This window comes from Topomyia yanbarensis, chromosome 2, assembly GCF_030247195.1.
Source record: "Topomyia yanbarensis strain Yona2022 chromosome 2, ASM3024719v1, whole genome shotgun sequence".
NCBI lineage: Eukaryota > Metazoa > Arthropoda > Insecta > Diptera > Culicidae > Topomyia > Topomyia yanbarensis.
Genome location: NC_080671.1, coordinates 46,451,431 through 46,475,552, shown reverse-complemented (window position 1 = coordinate 46,475,552; position 24,122 = coordinate 46,451,431). Strand labels below are relative to the sequence as shown.

Genomic DNA, 24,122 nt, shown 5'->3' with positions numbered 1-24,122 from the left:
CCAGCCAGCCAATCACCGCCTAGCAGCAATTACGCGCCGATCCAACGTCTCCAAATTCACCATCCTGTGACGTTAAGACGGTACCTCGCCCGGTAGCATTCCGTCGGGCGTATACGACGGAGAACAGTCCGACAAATTCTCGTGCTCATTGCCATCCCACGGGCACCCTCGTCGTCCAGGTAAATCGTCAACCGCTAGGCAGAACTGGGCGATATGTTGCACGCGCATGGTCGTGCGTGGAGTCACTAAGCGAGCAGTAAGTACGACCGAAATTGCCTCGTCAGCATGGGAAGGAAACGATCGTCATCGAACTGGATCTTATCAGGTCAGGTTTAGAAGCTAAGAGAGACAGACCAAGATTGTACCTATATCTAAGCGTCCCGGGACTAGAAAACGCATCCATAGGAAAATAGAAATGTTATACCGCTCTATAGTGTCTCTCTATCTCCCTGAGGGTTTATGACCATCTCGATTAAAGTGCGCGGTTCGTTCGTTTTACTTTTTTTTATTGTTCGATTTTTACGCGAAAGATTTTCTCAATTAACTTATTCGGTTTGGCTATTGTTTTGGGCTCTCGTCGGTGGATTAGCCGAGTAAGAACGGTGTTTGAGCCACTTTAACATACCCGCCTTGTGGATAGAGTCTCTGGCCGGACTATCGTCATGCGTCGGCAGCCTTCCTAACGGAAGTGGCGCTTAAGTTGTCGACTGTTGTGTGCACAAGAAATCCGTTACACAGTGCGTTTAATAACTGCATGTAGTATACAACAACTACCAATAGAGGGAAATTTGGGATTATTTGTATGTTTTGCTGCAGATATATTTGCCTTCAACCTTTGGGGTGCTCATATTGTCTCACTTTCCCCTATGTTAGGGAAAATTATACCTTTCACTGAGCGGAATCGCTACATCCATATTATATGATATTCATATAACTCAGCACTATTAGAATTTCCAATGATTGCTACATTAGACTTTCAAAAGTATATCAAACTTATATGGATATCATGTTGAATGTTGCATTCCTCACAAATTCAATTCTATCAGGTTTCCATATAACATTTAAATTCCAGTGTCAGACCCAAATCTATCAGCGCACTATATAATAACTATCTGATAATTATCATATTAAAAACATTGTGTAGTCCAATGAAATGTGTATGACACTTTGATAAATGTATAAGGAATATTTAACGTATTAAAGCATATGATGGTTTAATAAATCTATAAGAAATGTTAGTTATTTAGATAGAGAGCTTTTTCTACGTAATTTTTATATGAATCTGGACTGATTGTTTTCGGATGTGCTCCAAAATTATGGTATTCATAGTATACCGATCGTCTTATTACTCTTAATTAAAATAATGCAGTCATTCTTAGACTGTAGTGAAACAACTATAATCTAAATAAAAGATTAAACATTTACTAGTTTTTAATTCAGAACATATTTTTATACCATTGGTACCAGTGGTGAAATGGAACTTTTGATTGAAGGAATTTTTTTCAATTTTTTGAGGCTCTAAAGCTTTTGCAGACTACTCGTCTTCAAAATTCAAAAAGTAGATACAGAACACTAAATTAGGATTATCGCCAGTAGTACCGTTTTATCATTTTCGAACATAAGTGAACTGCGGAATCTATATCTGGTGCACTTTTGCTCAATAATCCCTCTCAGAGCTGGCATAGAAACAAAATTCAGTTTGCTTCTAAAACCGAACATGCCCGAACCTGAATGCGCTGTGTCGGGAGAATGAATTACAAGGGGAACGAACCATACATTTCATTCATCGTGGCGGGTATCAATTGAATTTTGTTTTCTTTTAAGTTCACGCAGGGATGTCAATTTTTTCAAGCTCTCGTTCTCAATACATTACAATACATTATAGCAGATGTGGCAACCTTTCTCAATTAGGAAGGAAAATCTTCAATTTATTACACGGTGCTACAGCAATTTTGAACTTTTCAAGAGACCTAGTACAGGTTGTAAAGCACTTCAAATGCATTTAAAAAATTGTTTTAAAGATGGGATATAGACAATCTTGAATTATAGCAAAATTAAACCATTTTTTGGGACTTTCTGCAATAAATCAATTGCGCTGTCAGTTTTCAGCCGATTTGCGATTTATCAACATTTTTAGTTAGAAGTATACATTTCCAAAGGTAGCCATATGATGCTGTTTTGTAAGAAATAATGCGCCATTTTTGGACAACAATATTAAAATTGCCAAAGTTTTGAGTTTTTTCTTGAAAAACTTGCAAATGGTTCAACATTTTCCCAGAGCCACGGTCTAGTTCTAATGATACTTCGAAAGAACATTTTATTCCGTGTCCAACGACATTTTGATCATTAAAATCGATTGGGAAATGGCAAAGGTATTCAATTGTTCCCAAATTGGAAATTGTCGTGCATGAGCCCTTAAGACGGAAAATTCTCTTTCGAAATAACCGCTGTGGTGCGATGCTGATCAAACTTCTTAAGAGTCGTGGGAGCAATTCCTAATTTAGGCAAAGTCGAATTACTCCGTTATTTCTCCACCGATATTCATGATCAAAATGTCGTTGGAAATTAAATGTCTTTAAAATTATCATTAGAACTAGGACGTGCTTCTGAACAAATGTTGAACCATGTTTTTCATGAAAAAATAGAGAGTTAAAGTCTTCAGGTAAAATGTTTGCAACTAGTTTCTCTACAACTTTGCTGAAGTATTTGTCTATCTGAATTATTGAAAAAATATATAATAATTTCGTAACTCACTATTAGGGGGATTAATCATCAATCCGATAAAACAAAAAGAAGGGGAGTTCCACTCCAAGAAACTTTCTCAAAGACACCACATTGCTAAAGTCAACAGTTTTGACGCAATCTAAAAAAACCCCTTTTTGCTCTTTGGGACCAATGTGCAGTGTGTTACCTTTTCAGCAGAAGGAAATTACATTTGTATTTAAAAATTTGTGTTCAATTGACAATAAGTCTTAATTAACTAAACTAAAAATAATTAACTTAACAACAAACGGTGACGGAATTATGATGAATTGGTATCGAAGTCGAAGTGCTCGGCAAACTCGTTGAAGCGACGAACCATCACTATAATCGGACTATTGGAAGCGTAGTTAGTGTTACGCATTTCGATGTGTCCTTTACGTGATCAACGCGTTGTAGCTGAGTTCCAGCAATATTGTAGTTGAAATTAAGTATGTCACTTGTACGATGAAAACTGATGAAAAAATATTTCGCAACACTAAAACGTAGATTATGCAAAACAAATTACACAGATAAACTCCCGAAATAATAAAACTAAACAAACACTGAGCTCCAACTGTAATTTTGTCCATCTATTGATATTTACGTTCGGTAGGGCTGGTAGCATACCAAATGTTTTAGACAAAATACCAATACATTAGGAAATGACAATTTTGCTCACCTTTCTCTTCTACTTCATGGACGCGTTTGACATTTCATTCCACGGCGCACGCTAATCGTAGAATGATTGTTTAATGAGATTTAAAGCTTTTTCATCTACAAATTGCATACATTTATGATTCGTATGGGATTTATAGAAGCGGTCGGTTTTGTAATATATTTGGTGTATAGCAAAGTGTAGCATACATTTTTTCATGTCACCGTGGTCGTGCTCTGTACACAACCCTTTCATTTTACATTTCGATTACCATTTCGGCGAACCTGTAAGTTATCTGGAATCCCCCCTTGCACACGATATCGCAGAAGTTTCAATTGGCAGGCTATCAACGATAATATTGACCGTTGATAGTTTTATTACAAAGAACGTAGATCCATGTTCGAACAAGTTTATAGTACTTGTGTAAACGTTTCAACTAATATATGTCAAAACTGATGTGGTTTGGTTTTCGTTTGAGGCGAAACTGAGTCAGTTCCTAACCCCAACTGCTGTCAAAATGTATGAACTGACAGCGGTTGGGGTTAGAACCTGACTCAGTTCCAGGTTCAAGCGAAATCGCCATGAGCCGCCATACTAGCCCATTGAGACGTCCAAAAAATTGTTTCAAAATCGTTCAACACGGGTCCCACGATGGACGTTCGTTGAACGGTTATTTGGACGTTGTCCAAATTGGTCCAACGAACGTCCTTCATTGGACGATTTTGAAACCAACCGTTCTTAGAGGGAGGGTTGGGAGTACCGTTACCGCGAACCGGTAAAATCGTCCAAATATTCAATATCGAAATACCGGTTTTATAACCATCAAAAACCGGTATTTTCGGTATTTTTGCTTGCAAAAACTATTTAAAGAATCTTCCATTGTTTTTTTTTTATAATAGAGCTATCAAAAAACTTTTCACCTTTTCACCTACTTGTAGTAAGAATGTCTGTGTTGAGACACTTTAATGTTTCTATATTAGCAATGGACAACCCATAAAAGACTTCATATGCGCATCAATTTTTAATATACTTGTGATCATTTTTTTTACTTTACTGTTCTAATCTATATACGGCTCAAAACTATCATAAAACTGTTAATAAAGACAAATAAATTCTACAGTTTTAATTACGCAAAGTCATCACATTAAATATTGTTTATAAGTCAATCTAGTAGCGTTACTGCAACGCGTTAAGTTTAAAAGAAATTGTAAAAGGAATCAAAAAAACGTTTTCGTAAAAGGCAACAAAAATTAGAATCATTTCTCCATTTATGGCATTTTCTATTTTAGCACATTGCCATATTAAATTAGTAAATCAGTTTCTTTTACTTCATATTTAAGTTATACTCCGGTCATCGGTTATCCGTGATTGAAGTTGCATTTTTAACTATCTCAGAATTTCCGAATTGATTTGAAATTCTCGGCAGCCAGCTGCCCAGAGTAAAAACACGCGCTAATTCTTCTCCGAGTTACATAGATCGTATTGCTTATCAAGGTGGATTCAGATTTGTAGCTATTTACCTCACCTCACTAGCTCCTTTCCGTAGTAAACGTAGAGATGCAGAGTTATACAGAATCTCTATAACCACGACTGTTATAATAACATTAATTTCCTTACCAGATTACTGTAAAGACGTGGCGTATAGAACTTTCGAAACGTGCACATAGAGGATGGATAGCTACTCCCAGGCTCCATCCGTTGATTCTCGTTCATTCGCTTGTTCTGGTCAATCACGAAGTAGCAACTACCGGGATAAATTTGACCTATAGCAAATCTAAAACGATTGTGATGCGCTGGAACTTGGCTCAAATTTCTGTTGAACACAATTTTCATTATATATTGAAGCATTTGTATGAGGAGAAAATGGCAACTTCAGGCAAAGAAATGACAATTTTATCTTTACTTCAGGTCAGTTTCCGAAACAATTGTTTGTGACTGCGTTTTAAATTCTACTTGTTATCCTTTCTCTATTTTTGGTTACCGATTTTTAAATAAGCCACGGTTTTCCCAACCCTACGCCATACCAGCCTATCCTAACTTGGTGCATAACTATGTTGGCCGTTTTTAATTTCTATATGACCAGCCTTTAAATTCAGTAACACTCACCTACGTAACGAAATTGCGACAGTTTCGCATTTGGTGGCGATAGTTCAATTACCTTTGAATATGTATCTTTATTTTTTAAACAAACTAAAAGCTTGAAATTGATGTCTGTTTTCTGTGGTTAGTTGTTGAAGAGAATATCAACTCGTGTAATTCGAAACCATTACCTGGTGGATATCAAAAAAAAATGCATTAGAACGTATCTTTACCATTTTAATTTTGTTAAAAACCCTTACCAAACAAAAACATTTGCTTTCGGTCCGCCATTTCGTTTTTCTTGTCAGGCTTCGTTTTACAACCCACTACTTACACCCACGAGATGGTTGAGCTCATTAGCTATTCATATAACTTGAATATGCTTTTTTAATCATATTGATATTGACCGCGCTGGATTCAAATTTATTGGATATCACTGAGGTTTAACATGAACTTTGTGTAACATTCATATGCATTCATATAAATTCTACACAAAGAATTGTGGTCTGATTCATATGACAAATCTAATAAATACAAAAGATATTTTCATTTCAGTGTTGGTGCCTAGCAAAATACCTAACGAAATCCCTTTCCGCCGTATTGTTATCAATTTTCGAAAATGTGTCAACAAACATTCCTAGGACTTATTTAATAGGGTCATCAGATATTTTTTGTAAAAAACTTGTCACACTTTCCAATAATTTATTCAGTCACATCGATAAAGTTTTAGTAACTTCTAGTTGTATCAAAAAGCATGTTTCAGTTTTCAATTAGTAGGTCTATTCCTGCTGTTGTTACAGATGTCGTGTTCTAGACAAGAGGAAAGTTAATCGTTGCTACATTTTTGAGCCTCAATTTATTATACAAACAACATCCAGATAGACTAGAAATAAAATTATCCCGAATTTAGTCTTAACCCGGATGCCAGCTTATCCCTAATTTTGAAATATCTTAGATTAATAGTGCTTACTAGTTACTATTGTAGGAAACAGTATCTCTAAAAGTACAGAAGCGTTTTGAGTGCTTTGCTACCGAAATTTTGTTTGGCTGTGGTGAGAATCTATCGTTTATGTATGGTTAGCTTTATTTGTTGTGTATACATCAACAGGACCTGTGGCCGAGCACGGAACGATTCAATATCACCGGGAACGGAACGATTCAATATCAAGTTCGTTTTTCATATTTTGTCACCTATTTTGCGTGACTTTTTTTTTCTGACTTTTAGTTGAACTGTCGTATCTAATTTCACCCAGAATGACCTGGCGTAGTAATCCGAATTATTGGACGACTTTTATAATCCATGTTTGTTTACATCAGATATTATTAAAACAACCCTTCCAGTGGCGGTAGTACTTCATACATGGCATATTTCCAAGTCCACCGTCTTGCAAGGGCTTCAAACTTCGGTCGGTTATTCTCGTACATGCGTCCAATTTCAGGTTCCATGCATATCTGCTCAAAAACAGAACACTCAAAATACAAATGAATATTTTAATAGCAAATAGCTAACCTGAGTGAACGGATCAGTTAATAAGCTCTGGACCGAAAGCAGCAACTTCGATATGGTCAAAGCCAGTGACCAATTGTGTTGGATGATGTCGATCCCCACATCCCCGTGACGAGATACATTAGGATGTACAATTTTCGTGAGGAACCTAACTTGTGGCGGAAGCATCGGGTAAGAGCAAGGAATCACAATGTAGAGAAAAAACTTTCCACCCTCGTAAGGGCTGCCGGCTGGACCGAGGATAGAAGCTTGCCAGTGAAATAGCTGGTTGTCCAGAGCAACGGCATCGATTCCTTCGGTGGCATCCAGATCCAGAGATCGGATGTCGCTTCGTAGCCGATTCGCTCGTATATGATTTACTCGTCCTCGCATAGGTGTTTTCAATGCCATTTGAATTAAACATGTACGGCAGAAACATGAATTCATTAAAGCGCCATACATCTGCGAAAAATGAAACAAGTTTACAAATTTTCACAACACGATATAAAACAATTTGTTACATACGTGCAACCAATTAGGAATGGTTGAAATTTGTTGAAACAGCGGCCACCGTTCCTTGGTATATTTTCTCCACATTTGCTGCGGAGTGTGCACCTCTAGTATTCGCTTCCATTGCTTACACACTTCGCTCACATTCCAGAGAGACAGATCGTCTAAATAGGAAAATATCGACAGCAGTACCTCCACCGGGAGTGAACAAATCTTCTGCTGTGACTCGTCCGAATCGCGCGGTTGCGAAAGCATATCTAAATACTGATTTAAGTTCCTGGGAGCGGAAGGGCGTGGCCTTTCCAAGTCATAGTCGGAATCGTCATCGTCGGGACGGTCCTTCGCTTCCGATCCATTTTCAGGTGGTTCGTCGTTGCCGGAATCTTCATCGTCGGAAAACTCCGTAACAAGTCCTTCTGCCTCCTCGTTTGAATGATTTGGAAAAATGAAGGCATGACAGGTGCCACACAGTGGTTCCCCGTAGCTTGCTCCGTAATAACCATTGCAGATCCAGCAGGAAGAAGAATTCTGACAGGTGTAAATATCGGGTATTAAGAGCCATGATAAAATAATTTCAACTCACCGAAAATTCGAAATTCTTGCAAAAATCTTCGTATTCCACGTCATAATATAATTCTTCCTCATACTTGGACGTGAAAGATTTACTACATCCTGCGGCCATTGGAAATAGTTGAGGGAATAATTGGAATTATTGAAAAATACTCAACAAGCCCCACAGAATGCATGTAAATAAACAAAGCGGCTAAAGATTTTTATCACATTGACGGCAAAAGCTTGCGTATCCGACCGCTAGGTGGCGAACGGATTTTCTGTCAAGGGGTATGCCCACATCGTACAGGCTCATGTAACACTTCTGTAACTTCGACGCATAAGTTGACCTAATGTAGATGGCCTCTCGAATGATTCCTTTTAAAAGAAACGTCAAAATATTTCTGAAAAACAAGTCTTGCGTAAAATCGTGGTGCAGTTGTTCACAGATTATAGTATTTTCTTGTGAAATTTAGAAAATTTTACTATATAATCGTTTGAATGCATTAAAAGTTATAATCATAGGCAAAATATCGAACGATGACTAAGAAAAAACCTTTAGGTAAAAGTGAAAATATTACTTAAAACAATGATTCATAATGTTTTCTCCGCTCCAGGCGCTGGACTAAGCCGAGACGAACGTATGCTGATTGTCGTTGGCGAAATCATTCAGGAACTTCTAAAAGCCCACCAGGAAGGAAAAGATGTCAATCTAAACCGTCTGAAAACACGGCTTGCTTCCAACTACGGGTTATCAAGTGCTCCTCGGTTGGTGGACATCATCGCTGCGGTTCCTCACGAGGCGAAACCGATTCTGCTACCGAAGCTTAAGGCGAAACCTATTCGAACGGCGAGTGGGGTATGTTCTATGTTCAACTTATGCCGTTTTTGCTTGACCTCGAAACTGAGTCAGGTTCTAATCTAAACCGCAGTCAGTTCCTACATTTTGACAGCAGTTGGGATCAGAACTTCATTCAGCTCGCTTTCAGCAAAAATTACATTAGCGTGCTCTACCTGTAATAAACTTTTTTTTGTAGATTGCTGTCGTCGCAGTGATGTGCAAGCCGCATCGTTGTCCGCATATTAATATGACCGGAAACATTTGTGTGTACTGTCCTGGTGGACCCGATAGCGATTTTGAATATTCGACGCAGAGCTACACTGGTTATGAGCCAACTTCGATGAGAGCAGTACGCGCTCGGTATAATCCGTTCCTGCAAACAAGACATCGTGTAGAGCAACTGAAACAGCTCGGCCACTCGGTGGACAAGGTGGAGTTTATAGTAATGGGTGGAACGTTTATGTGTCTGCCGGAAGATTATAGAGACTATTTTATTCGCAACCTACACGACGCTCTTTCGGGTCATACGAGTTCTAGTGTGGAAGAAGCTGTTCGATACTCGGAGAAATCTCACACCAAATGTATAGGGATAACGATTGAAACACGTCCAGATTATTGCTTGAAGCGTCACCTCTCAGATTTACTAGCCTACGGCTGCACTAGATTGGAAATTGGAGTTCAATCCGTATACGAGGATGTTGCTAGAGATACGAACCGTGGCCACACGGTAAAGGCAACCTGTGAAAGTTTTCAAATGTCGAAAGACGCTGGCTTTAAAGTTGTTTCGCATATGATGCCAGACCTTCCGAATGTGGATATCGAACGAGACATCGAGCAGTTTATAGAGTTCTTTGAAAATCCTGACTTTCGCGCAGATGGTTTAAAAATCTATCCAACCTTAGTTATTCGTGGTACCGGACTGTACGAGCTGTGGAAAACCGGTCGATACAAGAGCTATCCACCCTCGACTTTGGTTGATTTGGTAGCAAAGATTCTCGCATTGGTTCCACCATGGACACGTGTTTATCGCGTTCAGCGAGATATACCAATGCCACTGGTTAGTTCCGGAGTAGAGCATGGTAATCTTCGAGAGCTTGCTCTAGCTCGAATGAAAGATCTTGGAACCGATTGTCGTGACGTACGAACCAGAGAAGTTGGAATTCAGGAGATCCACAACAAGGTGCGCCCGTATGAAGTAGAGCTTATCCGAAGGGATTATGTCGCAAATGGCGGCTGGGAAACGTTTCTTTCGTACGAGGATCCCACACAAGACATACTGGTCGGATTATTGAGATTGCGAAAGTGTTCACCGGATACCTTCAGGCCCGAGTTAATCGACAGCTGTTCGATTGTCAGAGAACTCCACGTGTATGGGTCAGTTGTACCGGTCAATGCCAGGGATCCGACCAAGTTTCAACATCAAGGTTTTGGAATGTTACTGATGGAAGAAGCGGAACGCATTGCACGAGAAGAACATGGTAGCAAGAAGTTGGCAGTTATTTCCGGGGTTGGAACGAGGAATTACTACCGAAAGATGGGTTACGAGCTGGATGGTCCTTATATGTCTAAAATTTTGGATTAGTTCCTACAGATTGTGTATAGTTTAAATAAATATTAAAAGTTTCTTTATTTTGGAGACTTATCATACGATAGTCCTTCAAAGAAAGCCAAAATTTTTAAATAAATTTTCTACCCCGAAAACTGAATCTGGTTTTAAAACTAATCACAGTTTATACATGTTGAGAGCAGTTGGGGTGAAACCTGTCCGGGTCGAGACAAACCCGGGGACAATTTGACAGATAGTGCTTGTTTCATATATTTACCACTTATTTGATAATGGCGCTAGTATACCTTTTTTATACGGATATGAACAACGAAACGAAATATTTTCGAATAAAAGGCGTTTTTCTAAACGTATGTTATGAACACTGTCAAAGTAGCTAGAACAACGTTTGGAAAAGTGCATTCTAAAATATGGTTATAAAAAACTATTATTGGAGAATAAATTTATCACTATCACTAAAAAAATCCACAAAGTATCATAAATTTTGATCTCAAATTTAGCTGGACGGAGCTTTTGAAAACCTACTTTTTTCCTAAAAATGTTTTGTTGTTCTTTGAAGTATGTAATAGGTAAATCTTTAGTGCTTGATGAATTGATGAGATGAAAATCATTGAAAATAAATCAATTGGGTCATATTGCGCACTTCCCACCAACCTGGACTCCGCACTTTCAAAGTGCGAGTGATCAAACTGCTACTGAAAACTGCGAGCTGTCAAAACGCATGTATTTCAAGTGATAGAGATGGTACATTCATAGACAGACCAGTCGAACTAACCAGTCTTTGACAAGAATTTAATAGAAGAATAGTAAGTGCGCAGTGCGGTTAGAATCCAGTTTTTAGTGCCACAAGCAATATGCTGTTTTTAGCAGCCCCCTGTCAAGGACAACATCTCTGTACAGCCAGCATCACTGCCATGAAAGGCAAAACCACAGACAAACAGACGTAACAGCTCGAAGAAAATTTTAAAAAAATCATCGCCCACGGTATACTAGCGACATCTGTTGAACACATTGCACAAAATGTGATTCTGGCAACCATGGGACATTTTTGTTTTTCAACCGAAGAACTGGCAACAATGCCCACATCACTTGTCAACTGCAAGATAGTAGATGAAAGGTAGGGGCATTGTTGCAGTTGCTAAATTCGAAGAGCGAAATAAAAAAATCGCCTGTCACGTACTTCAATTTTTCATGGCATAATTATTGCACTTGACAAATTTAAAGAATGCAGAGCTACGACTGCATTTTTAAAACCCAACAAAACCATTTATTGTTACGGGAACTTAAGCAACGCCAAAATTGTTTTTCTTTTCGTGTGAAGAAATCAATTTTTGTCATCAATTCGTCGTATGATTGATTTTTGTCTCTATTTACTCTTTTTTGTCGTCGATCTTTTGGAATCCCGGAGACATCAGGTACTCTTAATTTTATTAAGTCTATTTTTAAAGAGTCGGCTGTGCTATCGAGGTCATCATTGGATCAAGATCAAGGAGACACAACCCCTAAAATTTCCTTGTCAATATCAGGATCAATTCGCATCAACGATTTCATTTTTAACGTTTTCCATAAGTGAAAACTCATCATGTAGGCTATGGGAGAATTTAATTTTTTAGAATTCTAAACGGATGATTAGCCACGATGATTCTTCATACGAGTACATGGACTAACTTTCCCTTTCAACGAAATCTTTGCTTCTGTCTTGAGTGCAAAGTATGTTCGATGTGTTGGTTTTCTACGGAACTGTATCCTGACGCAATCTAAATATGTAGTGATTATCATTCATAATAATCCCACGACTTGATAGTTTACCTTCTGTTGGGTTGCGACGGATCATTCAATATATCTAGATTGAATATGGTCTAAGCGTATCTTCAATTTTCGTAACTCCTGCATACCGCCAAAGTTGAATTTCTCCGTCAGTGTCCGAGGACCAACAAATTCGAATCCATTGCATACATCCGGTTAGATTTCTTACACCGAATCAGTTAAATTGGCAAGATCCTAAAATGTATCTGCTCACCGATCAGCATTTTTCAGGAGCTTGAGCACGAGCTTGTGCGACCACCCCTGGCTGCTACTCCGTTATCGATCTGGACTAGCTGAAGTTGCACAGAGAATAAGTAGATAATTATGGTTGGGAATAGCGAAACATCTTTCAATGTGCAACTCCTGGTAATCCTAAAGTATTGATCAATACTGGCGCCGACCAGGCCCGAACGTAGATCGCGGAAGGAAAGGGAAGGAATAATTAGTCCGATAATTGCTTTTGCTAGAGGCCGCACACCACAAGTATCACAGGAGGAGGGTATTTTTGTTAGTAAGAGTATAGAAGTTGGAACACTTCTTTTTACCGACGCCAGAGAGGCGACTTTACTATCTGGACTAGATATCGATCCACCAAACTCATAGACCGGGGTCCAACGGCTTTACTTCCCTTCCGAAGGAAGACGTGACCACAGATTTTTTCACCTTAGAAAAATCTCAAAGACCTCGGCTGGAATTGAACCCAGGCAAATTGGAATGAGTGGCGGTCACGCTTACCACTCAACCACCGGCGCCGTCTGCTCACCGATCAGCATTGTGCAGGAAACTACGAAATGATTTTGAACAATTCTTACCTTGAACACTTCGACAGGAATACATTTCACATTTCTGGACAATAAACCAAAACAAACAAGGTTTTCATAAAATGAAAATGGCGGTTATGTTTTCGGGCAAGATTATGCAGGATGTCACATTGTTCCAACTATACGTACTGTTGCCATATTTCATCGACAAAACCGATAAAACAAACGGATATGAAGAAAAAACAAACAAATAACGTAGTGGGCAAAGGTTTTGATTCGGTTCAGTCATAATTGTTTTTATCGCTAGTTTTCAGATTAAAAAGTGCCCCTAAGTGTTCGAATCGGAAGATTGATGGTGAAGTTCGGCCTTTTCTCTCCTTTCATCGTGCGCCAAAGAATAGGGATGCTCGTTCCAATCTTTATGTTTACTTATTAATATTATTATTATTATTATATTTTATGAGTCGTGGAAGCCATGTTCAATTTGACATGTATAAAACTAATACACTCAAAAGTGACGAATATTCCCACCTTTCTTTCCCTTCATCTTAGTTTTCGGGTGCTTGTGGTAACGAAGTGACACATTATGGCTATGTGTCAAAATCGCTTCACAAGCGCCACGCTCGGTGAGATGGCGCATTTTACATAATTTAAATCGACCGTTTTTTCTGTGGGCGATGAAAATTCTTCTCGTGTTACGTCTGTTTGTCTGTGGCAAAACATTGATTTTGAACCGAATGATTAGAAGCTGTATTTAGTTACAAAATGACGATTTTCTGAATGATATGATATTAAATCATCCCACAAGATGCAAAACGTCGTGTGGAATGCTTCAATATCGAGCATAGTGCCGAACATAATTCTTTGTTTGGGGGTTTATAGCTATAACGCCCCATATATGTCGGTCGCTGTCAAACTACATATGACGGTATAGGGTTGCCAGGGAGCTTGTTTTTAGTATTTTCCGATTCAACTGACGTCAAAAATACATAACCGAATTTATGTTTTCACTTTTTTGTACGAATAAAGCAAATAAAAAATCATTTAAAAATTTTGAATTATTACGACCTCATCCTGTCAAAAAAAAAAATGCGGACGAACATGGTCAGGCGATTTAAAAAGTTTGACTCAATTCGCCTATGCTAATTGCCCCTAGGAACAAATGCAATTTGCGAATGCGATTTAAAGGCAATTTCAATACTTAGACAAATTTTCTGGCGGCTGAAATGGACTTGGTTGTTTTTGCGTTTTTCAAACATGGCGGTTCATGTTTGGCTTAAACTTAAAATATTTTTTTAACGATTGGTGTGTTCTCGCTTATATTTTGTTTGTCTAGTGCACTTCATTTAGCCAACGAATGTGGGAAATTGTGGAATCGTGTGTAAATATAGTGGAACAAGATATCTGACCTAAAATCTTAATAAAAATCAGATTGTGGTAAGTTTTGGTGTGCAATGCCATTGATTCTTCCTAAAGTTCCTAGTGTAGTGATAAGTTTATGTGAGTAGACAATGAATCCGAAAATAAGTAATATTTGTAGAGCGGCTAAAAAAAGACGGCGGCAAATCGCCCAAATGTAGCATTTGAAATAGCCTCCTAATTGCCAGATAGTGGTGCTAGTATATCTTTTTTCATACGGATATAAACAACGAAACGAAATATTTTCGAGTACAAAGCGTTTTTCTAAACGTATGTTATGAACACTGTCAAAGTAGCTAGAACAACGTTTGGAAAAGTGCATTCTAAAATGTGGTTATAAAAAACTATTCGAGAATAAATTTATCATTATCATTGAAAAACTTCAACAAAGTATTATAAATTTTGATCACAAATTTAGCTGAACGGAGCTTTTTGAAACCTACTCTTTTTTCCTATAAATGCTTCGTTGTTGTTGTTTGAAGTGTGTAATAGGTAAATCTTAAGTGCTTTTTTCTGGAGCAATATAGATGAAAATCATTGAAAATAAATCAATTGGGTCATATGCTGTTTTTAGTATTTTCCGATGCAACTGACGTCAAAAATACATAACCGAATTTATTTTTTCACTTTTTTGCACGAATAAAACAAATAAAAATACTTTTAAAAAAAATAATTATTACGACCTCATGTTCCATTGAATTACCTTGATCGCTATGTTTTATTGGGACAACTGTCAAACACAGCGGTTCGAGATGTGCTGGCAAGCCGCGATCTCATCTAAATGTCTTTCGTAAAAACCATCACTCCATATACCCACGATGGTTTGATGCAACTCCAATGCGACACAAAATATCTGTCGAATGAGCCAACAAACACGGGACCTACAGCACGAACATCACATGCACAACTCGAAATGTAGCCGATTCATATCTGAGACGTACTACGAAATCGTGTAGAGAAATACCTGCCATCTTGAGGAGCCCATCCGGCGTCCCAGTACATTATTCTTCAACACCCATTTAGGAAAATCGCGCCAGAATGAAAAATACTGTCAAAAGAATTGTTTCTGAATTTAAAAACAAAAACATAAAATAACATTCATTTCACATTATAATCTCTTATAAAAATATAGGAATCTAGATAGACATCTCATTCTAAAACTACTTAACATAACAAGCCAACTGGATATATTTTTGATGGCTGGATCTTTTGGCTGCTCAAAAAATGCCGAACTAGCGCATATTTGCAACATCCTCAGTAGTCTAAACAGCCGTTATTTTCGGAGCATTGCCGAAATGTTCAATTTCCGTCACCGACTCCGATGCACGCCAATAATTTGCAAGTTCCGTTACGATCCTTAGTTTGCAGTTAGTTAACTCGCTTGAAATAATTCTTAAGGATTTTTCACCCAATAATAAGATCAATATACCCAATAGCATTACCTCATCGAGTAGTTGTGAAGTGGATAAAAAGTACTCATGGTTAGAAACAAAGAAATGCCCATTTTTTGACAGCTCGAATAACATCCGAAAATGGGCAATTTGAATACATAAAATGGGTAAAGTTTTTTTTACCGTGTGGGTAAAGAGACCTTGTAGTCAACCTCGGTATGTTTCACCCATTATTGTTCGCAGAACTGTTACAACAAAAATACCCATTCATGAAAATCGCGCCAGACAACATAAAATACAATTCATTTCACATTGTTGTCTCGTTATAAAGTAGAGGAATCAAAATAGAGATCGCCAACTGGATATATTTTTGATGGCTGGATCTTTTGGTTGCTCCAAAAATGCCGAACTGGCGCATATTTGCAACATTTGTAGTAGTCTAAACAGCTGTTGTTTTCGGAGTTTTGCCGAAATGTTCTGTTTCCGTCACGGACTCCGATGCAAGCCGATAATTTGCAGGTTCCGCTACGATCCTTAGTTTACAGGTTCAATCGCTTGAAATATTTCTTAAGGATTTTTCACCCATTATTAAGATCAATATACCAATTGACATTACCTCATTGAGTAGTTGTGAAATGAATAAAAAGTAGTCATTGTTAGAAACAAAAAAATACCCATTTTTCATACAGCTCGAATAACTTCCGAAAATGGGCAATTTGAATACATAAAATGGGTAAAGTTTTTTTTACCGTGTAGTCAAAAGAATTTTATTGCAGAGGTTACCAGACATGGTACACCAATCAACTCATTGAGTAACCCCTTGTGATTGTCTTGATACACGGAAACGAAAAACTACCTAAAATTGAGTTCCTTTGACTCAATCTCGTGGTATCGTGGGGGAACTTAAATTTAGGTAAACCGTGTTGAAGGTAGTTTCCATTTAACCACGGCAAAAATTACAACTCATTGATAGGTTTTTTATACTCAAATTTAAGTTGAATTTACCTAATTTTGAGTTCACCCCAAACAACTCAAAAGTACCTTCCTCCACGGAAGACCTCGACTGAGTCGAATCTCTCTTTTTGTTTTTGACAACACTAATAAGTGGGAAAGCGACGCATAACTCAAAAGTAAGTTAAAAGAACTTATTCTGCAGGTTGTTTTATTTAATCGTGTACTGTCAGGTAGACGGTGAGGTGACAGATGGTATTTTTAATGATTTTCCTTCGCACTGTGTACGCTGTGAAAAGGGAAAAGCAAAACATTTGCCGTGGCCGTATGCCTATTTGTCTGGTTGGCGTTTATTTATAAGGAATCACAAGCAGTAGATTTTCCTAGCATTAAAATGAAACTGCCTAAAGAATAGAATTGTCACGATACAGCGGCGATCTCAGTTTGTCTGCCAGTAAAATGGTGAAACCTACTCCAATGGAAGAGAAGCTGAAATATTCACTTCTGCGAGATTTAAACGACAGCCAGAGTATATGGACCAGGTAATAAAAAGCATCCACATTATATACTGTATAGATTTCATAGAGCACAATTTTTTAGGAACGAAAAAAGGACATGGTTCTTGACATTGCTGGCGGGGACATGCATGCTATATTCGACACGAACGACGATGCCTCTTCTAGTTCCAGCTGTAGCGTCCGAGCGCAAATGGAGCAAAACGGATTCTGGCACGGTGTTAAGTTCATTCTTCTGGGGTTATACTCTAACCCAAGTGCTCGGGGGCTATCTTAGCGATAAATTCGGTGGCCAGAGAATGATTCTACTTGCCGCCATCGGATGGTCGCTAATCACTTTCTGGATGCCAAACATAATCACATCTGCTTCATATCTGTCCAGCTATTCGATACCGTTTATTGTTTCGGTACGAATCGTAAACGGAGCTTGCCAAGGTGTGCACTTTCCTAGCATGATAAGTATTACTAGTCAGAATTTGAGCGCGAACGAACGTACCAGCTTCTTCAGCATTCTTACGTCCGGGTCCGCGCTAGGTACTCTGTTGACCGGCATCCTAGGATCCTTCATCTTGGACTATTTTGGATGGCCAACAGTGTTCCGGGTGATTGGTTTTCTAGGACTTTCGTGGACTCTGTTCCTACGATACTACACGATGTCTTCCGATCGCAGTCGGATCATTAACATCTCCCAGCCTAGCAGGATATGCTCAAAGCTAGGTTCCACGGAGGCCGTTCCTTGGCTAAAATTATTTGGCAGAGCTTCATTTTGGGCTTGTGTTCTTGCACATGCCTGCGAAATGAACTGCTTTTTTGTGCTACTCTCCTGGCTGCCGACATATTTTCATGAAAATTTTCCACATGCGAAGGTATTAGTTATGCGTAAAGTGAATTTCTTTCCTAAATTTTCCGTTTTTTTCAGGGATGGGTAGTGAACATGATTCCATGGCTGGCGCTACCACCGGTAACCTTTCTCGGGAAAATCCTAACTGAGAAGTTGATTGCCAAACAGTGGCCCCTGACGCGAATTAGAAAGCTGGTGCAGAGTATCTGCTTTCTAGGACAGAATGTTGCTCTTTTCATAATGTGTCACACACAGGAGTTCAACATCGCACTGACATGCATGTCAATTATTATCGGTATGAGAGCGGATTTGTTGGTCCAATTGTCCGTTCAATGCTGAATTATTATTTTTCAGGTCTGTCGGGACTCCACAACAATGCAGTTACTGTGAATCCACAAGATCTTGCACCAAGTCACTCGGGTAGTGTGTTTGGTTTGATGAATACCGTGGGAGCGATTCCTGGCTTCTTAGGAGTGTACCTGGCCGGTCACATTCTGGAGCTAACTCAGAGCTGGTCCGCAGTTTTCAGTACGGCAGCGGCAATCAACACCGTTGGTTGGTTTATCTTCACTATTTTCGGTGCAACAGAGCCGATTGTGTAGGCATCGAACATACATGTGGGAAACAAAGCGATTTTTATACTTCATTAGATACGAACAATATCTGACTCATTCCTAGCTGAAATCATACCAAAACAGTCCGACGAAATTTGTGCGGATGAAATTAATAGGGGAAATGCTTATTTTTCAAAATAAACCATTACAAACTAAGCGGACGTAAGATACAATGTATTTGGTTGTTAATTCAAGACGAAATAAATATCATCACACTTCTAAAGGTTAAACCATTAGTTTCATGTTTTTATTAGATAACTCGACCCTCTGTGTAACGAGCCGATGTCGTGGCGACGAAGGAAATACTGTACTCGTTCATGCGATGTAATGCGTTAATTCACTCGTTGATAATTTCAAACGTTCTACTTAACATAATAGTTTGGGAACATTCAAACTTTGAAATAAATTATGCAGTTCCGGCTTATGCTGATTCACTGCTTTTTGTAAATTCCCTAAAAACCAAAGTAACTCTTTGCAAATTTGAACATGTCCAGCCTTCGAGTTCACGTTGAAAACGTCAGTTAGATTTACGTTTCTTTGCTGACACTCGCTAAGCAACATATCGCAGTATGTTACATCATTTTTTGCTATTAGATTGGCTAGTATCCTTACTGCGAGTACTGTTTCAACACAATGGTCGGTATGAGCATTCATTACAAGTAATAGCGCTAAACTATCGACACTGTGGCTTGTGATCAACTGCAATGTACTGGGTTCGATGGTTTCAAAACGGACTAAAAACAAGGATTTGTAAAGAACTTTCAGACTGCTAGGTTGTGGTTTCTTTGAAGATATAATGGGTAATAACTTGGTGAGAATCGTTTCTTCGCTGGAATAGATCAAAGGCGATTTTCAGAATGGCAGAATTTTATGAATATTCTGCAAATTACCTTATGAAATCAAATCCATATTCTAATATTAGATCGATGGCTAATAAGATCTCAGCATATAGTTCGTCATATCCAGTCTCAGCTAACAAATGAATAAATCTTGCTACAATCCCTTGTGAGTGCAAAACTTTCATAGCTTTCGTTCCTGACGAAATAATGTTTTGCAAGGTCCATATGCACGTACACTGGAATATATGCATAGTTAAATAAAGTAAAATTGAAAAGCTACATTTGGTGTAATACTTACATTCAACGGACGATTGTTTAGATTTTCCAAAAATGTCATTAGATATGTACCGGCAAAAGTGGCAACTTTTTCACAGCAAACCTCGTCGCCAAGGGTTAGATTGCACAAACATTCTCCTGCCAGCTGTTGTAGATCTGACGACTGGCCGGTTAACTCTTTTACGATTACATTGATCGAACCCGTAATCCGTAGGAATGTGGAAATGTTTTCGGCACTTTGTTGAAAACCATAGCTAAGCTTCAACAGATCCTTGACATCAGCATGCTTCCGTCGTTTGATCCTCGACGCAAGTCCTTTAATTTCCTGACAGGCAAGATTTTCGATTTCCTGAACTTCTTGAAGCATTTCTCCTAGACCTGCACGATTGATGTCGATTTCCGCCTTCCGATGCAATTGGCGCTCCCAGTTAAGCTCAGAACGCTTTAACTCGCGTACCTTTGGTTCGTTCATTGTTGAGGCTGTTTTTATGCTACTTGAAAAAATGCGATTGATAAAATATGTTATAAATATTTATCACATTCCACCGTTAACAAATTAACCGCATGTGAAATAGGTGGATATTAGCTTACCGAATTGATTGAACATAATTCGTTGACACCGGGTACACTGTCACACTTCTTTGAACGTTGTCAAGGAGGATGAGATCAGTTTTCGAGAAGATGAACCAATTTGTTTGACGACTGATGAATTTGCAGGAAATTTGAGCTCATTTTGTACGATTGCATGCAAGTTGCATAGGAAGAAAAATTCCAGCGCGGTTGTGTAGCTTATTGAACAATCTCGCCAATCCTCAGTGTTTCAAAATGGTATCTTCACGATCAAGACTAAATTCAAGATTAGATTTCTTGGGAAGTTATAAACAATGCATCTTTTGATAGAAAGAGTTGGGTGATTAATCCCCCTAAAATTGAGATAGATAGTTTTCAACAAATTTAGTTAGTAACTTGCTTTTTTAGCAAAGTTATAGGAAATACTATTATTTCTCTGTGCTATTATGATGATCATTGTAGAAGGAAATAAAGCTCTATATTGTAGGGGAGACTGAAAAGACTTGATCTCCTTTTCTATTTTTCAATCCGTGAAATGATCAAAAATAAAGCATTTCTTGTAGTTTTATATACCGTTGTTTTTTTTTAATTTAAATATTTGCGCCTAAATACGGTAGCTTAACGAGGCCAATTATTCAGTTTTGCCTTTCTCATATAAAAAGGTTATGCAATCACTTGGAATTTCGACTTCTTAACCAAGGCTCGGAGGACCAAGTCTTTTACACCAATCGACTCAGCTCGTCGAGATCTGAAAACATCTGTTTTTATAGTAGGGGGAACTGGGCCAATTCGGATCCAGTAAGGGTTTATGAGCTACAGAACTGAAACGTGTCAACCGAATCACAAATAAATATTGTTTCCTAAAAGCCTGATCAATTGCGCATATTTTTTTCCTAAGGCGACATTTTCCGATCTTTTACCGTACACGGTAAAAATTCTCACGTTAATGTAAAGTGATTTTCTGTTGAATTCGCACTACTTGTGAAACATTACAATGCGATGTGCTAATCCTTTAGAATAGATCATATCAAAGCACAACGAAATCAACAGCAAATCACTTCAATTTAGAATGATTTGCATACTGCTGCTGGTGGGTAATTCCTAAAAGCCTATACGTTTTTCATAAGATCTGTCTATGTATTTTGTTCGATTCCTTTGCCTGAAAATCAATAATTGCATAAAAGATTTGACTACAACAAATCCTGTATAATACTTACGCTCTAGAATACTCTGGAAATGCCACAAGATATCTACTTTTTCTAAGAGATGTTAGTGTACTTGCGCTTTGACATTTAAAACAAAAGCGGAACCACTTAAATTCTATAGATTTATACAGTAGTGCGAATTCAACAAATATACATTTCAATTTAAAGGTGGATTCCATTGAATAGTTCTTAAAGATCAGATCACTTTGGTACTAGTTATGAATCACTAGAAAATCAACACCAAATCACTTCAATTGCTAGTGATGGAAGATGATCTGATTAATGTGCAAAATCATTTGGATGTGACGTGTCCCTTTTATACCGTGTACATGAAAGGTCCGAATTACCCCAACCCTGTTCCAATTCGAACCACCCATTTATTGCAATAGAAAAGAGTTGCTATTTTGGCCTAAGTAATAGTTGGTCTACTCGGTCCAATCCCCGGCGGTGGTTCTAACCTACTCATGAGCTACCCGGTATAGGGTGTGCGTGAAACAAACTGTGGTGTTATATTGCAGGTTAAAATATGAAAAGGGATAACTTGATTCCAATGAGAGGAAGCGTTCGTTTTGAAATCCTCTAATTATAGCATTACATTCACATCCTTGCTACCTTAAAACACTTAAATATATACAAAAAACAAAAAAAAAAAACAGTTTGTTTAGTTTTTTACGATGATTTTTTCGTGACAGCGACCAACATTTCAATATAGGGGCCTCTTTTCAAAATTTCGGAAGAGACAGCTTTAATTTTTCTAAACTTATTAACTTTCATTGTACTGAACGGAATTACACAATGTTTGCACTAATCAGACCAATACTTTACTGGATCCTGTGATTTAATTATGTTCACTGTTATCTATTAGGTCTTCAGCCGGTTATAATTTTACCACGTGTCGTATCATGGTAAAATAGTTACCCGTTGACGACCAACACCTACACCACTCTTGAATAATAGATACACCTTAACATAGAGGAGAGAAGTAAGCAGCATCCAGCGATTTTCAAATCCATTTCATCACCCATCAACACCATTGCAAACATCAATACAATATTAATTCTTCAAAAGGGCTGATGAAATTTTTGTAAACAAACTTATTTTGATCATTACTTGCTGTTCGAGTTGAATTTCATGAAAAATACATATGAATCAACAACTTTATTCTTGGTAGAATCAATTTCAATTTTTTTTTCTGTGTTGTGTGTTAAATTCAATTTTTTTTCTGTGTTGAAATTATAACAAAATAAGAGAAATTAGCAAAACAAAAGTTTGTTTACAAATCTTATTAGCCCTATTCAAAAGTTGATATGGAATAGTTCCTTTTCGAATAATCATAATTATCATCAGGGCCGTCGCACAGCGGCCGGTCTTCGAATAAAACTCGAAACCAAAAATGTTGCCCAAACTGGCTGAAGATTACATATTAAGGAAATTTTGGGGTGCTGAGCTCATTTTTAATGTCAAAATTTATAAAAGATGACATAAATTTTCCCATATAAGCATAATATCATTTTTTTGAAAAATCTTTTTTTACTCATTAGATATAACTGATACTAGTTATAGCAACATAATAATTGGATAAAACTTCTTTCAATCTCTACTAAAAGTGTTTGCTTACGTTTTATTTAGTTGCTATTTTGCACTAATCACTATGCTCCTCCATGCCAGCAAACATTTTAAAATATCGATTTTTAACCCCTCAGGGCAAAAAGGGGCAAAACGAGACCTTGAAATTCGAAAAGTAGAGATGATTTATCCATAGAATGTATAATAAGTGACCGTTCCGAACTGTTTCACTTGATTGTACAGATCACATTTGTGAAAAAAGAGTTTGTTATCAACCCACTTAAAATATATATATCAAATTTGGCGAACATATTGAACTGATCAACAAAATTTCTTAAATGTCATTTAAAATGAAACTAGTTGTGCTCAAATCGGATTAAAATTGAAAGAGTAACAGGTTTTTGAAGTGAACATAGATATTGTGATTTAGAAAATGAATTTCATTAAAATTGTCTGACACAGCGATGTTTAAATTGCTATTAAAAATCTAATTCTTATTCAGTTCTCACAAAATTTGGAGAATATTCATTCAATACCCAGGAAAAAAAATATCAATATTTGACACATAGGTTTTGTCCGGTCTCCGGCCACTGTGCGACAAGGCTGATATTACTAACGGGCCCTTCTAAGTCTATTTTTTGAATCTGGATTAGAGGTATTGTATGTATTATTATGTTTTGACAACTGTGCTCTCTTGATCCTTCTCTTCCAATATAGAACGCCACGCGTGGTAGTTCTGAGTATTTTGTTCTGAGCTTGTGTTTTGAAATCATAATGTTTCAGATAATAGAAACACATTCGTTGTTGTTGTGCTATCTTATAACAAACGCCATTTTGGAGTAAACCAGAGATACCAGATACTTTTTTCAAATGTCTGCAATAATGATTTTAAAAGTCTGGGAAGAACAAAAATGCCAGGAAAACTATTCTTGACCAAAAATA

General features: G+C 37.7%; 4 protein-coding genes across 4 annotated transcripts; 2 read left to right on the top strand and 2 right to left on the bottom strand.

The window, feature by feature from the left end:
• Nucleotides 1-6,158: 6,158 nt before the first annotated feature.
• LOC131684274 (uncharacterized) lies at nt 6,159-8,227 on the bottom strand. Its single transcript, XM_058966988.1, has 4 exons — nt 8,056-8,227; nt 7,488-8,000; nt 6,987-7,424; nt 6,159-6,928 (listed from the first exon to the last, which is right to left on the bottom strand). The coding sequence occupies exons 1-4, from the start codon at nt 8,152-8,154 to the stop codon at nt 6,800-6,802; spliced, it is 1,179 nt and encodes a 392-aa protein (XP_058822971.1). The 5' UTR covers nt 8,155-8,227; the 3' UTR covers nt 6,159-6,799.
• A 196-nt stretch (nt 8,228-8,423) lies between these two features.
• LOC131684273 (elongator complex protein 3) lies at nt 8,424-10,491 on the top strand. Its single transcript, XM_058966987.1, has 3 exons — nt 8,424-8,583; nt 8,639-8,880; nt 9,059-10,491. Exons 1-3 carry the CDS (start codon nt 8,562-8,564, stop codon nt 10,442-10,444), a joined length of 1,650 nt encoding a protein of 549 aa, XP_058822970.1. The 5' UTR covers nt 8,424-8,561; the 3' UTR covers nt 10,445-10,491.
• Nucleotides 10,492-17,007: 6,516 nt separating this feature from the next.
• Nucleotides 17,008-18,941, top strand: LOC131684271 (voltage-gated purine nucleotide uniporter SLC17A9). The gene is made up of 4 exons (XM_058966985.1): nt 17,008-17,296; nt 17,355-18,135; nt 18,189-18,405; nt 18,465-18,941. The coding sequence occupies exons 1-4, from the start codon at nt 17,214-17,216 to the stop codon at nt 18,710-18,712; spliced, it is 1,329 nt and encodes a 442-aa protein (XP_058822968.1). The 5' UTR covers nt 17,008-17,213; the 3' UTR covers nt 18,713-18,941.
• On the bottom strand, nt 18,905-20,511 carry LOC131684272 (uncharacterized). Its single transcript, XM_058966986.1, has 4 exons — nt 20,431-20,511; nt 19,862-20,330; nt 19,615-19,799; nt 18,905-19,553 (listed from the first exon to the last, which is right to left on the bottom strand). The coding sequence occupies exons 2-4, from the start codon at nt 20,309-20,311 to the stop codon at nt 19,091-19,093; spliced, it is 1,098 nt and encodes a 365-aa protein (XP_058822969.1). The 5' UTR covers nt 20,312-20,330; nt 20,431-20,511; the 3' UTR covers nt 18,905-19,090.
• Nucleotides 20,512-24,122: the final 3,611 nt, after the last annotated feature.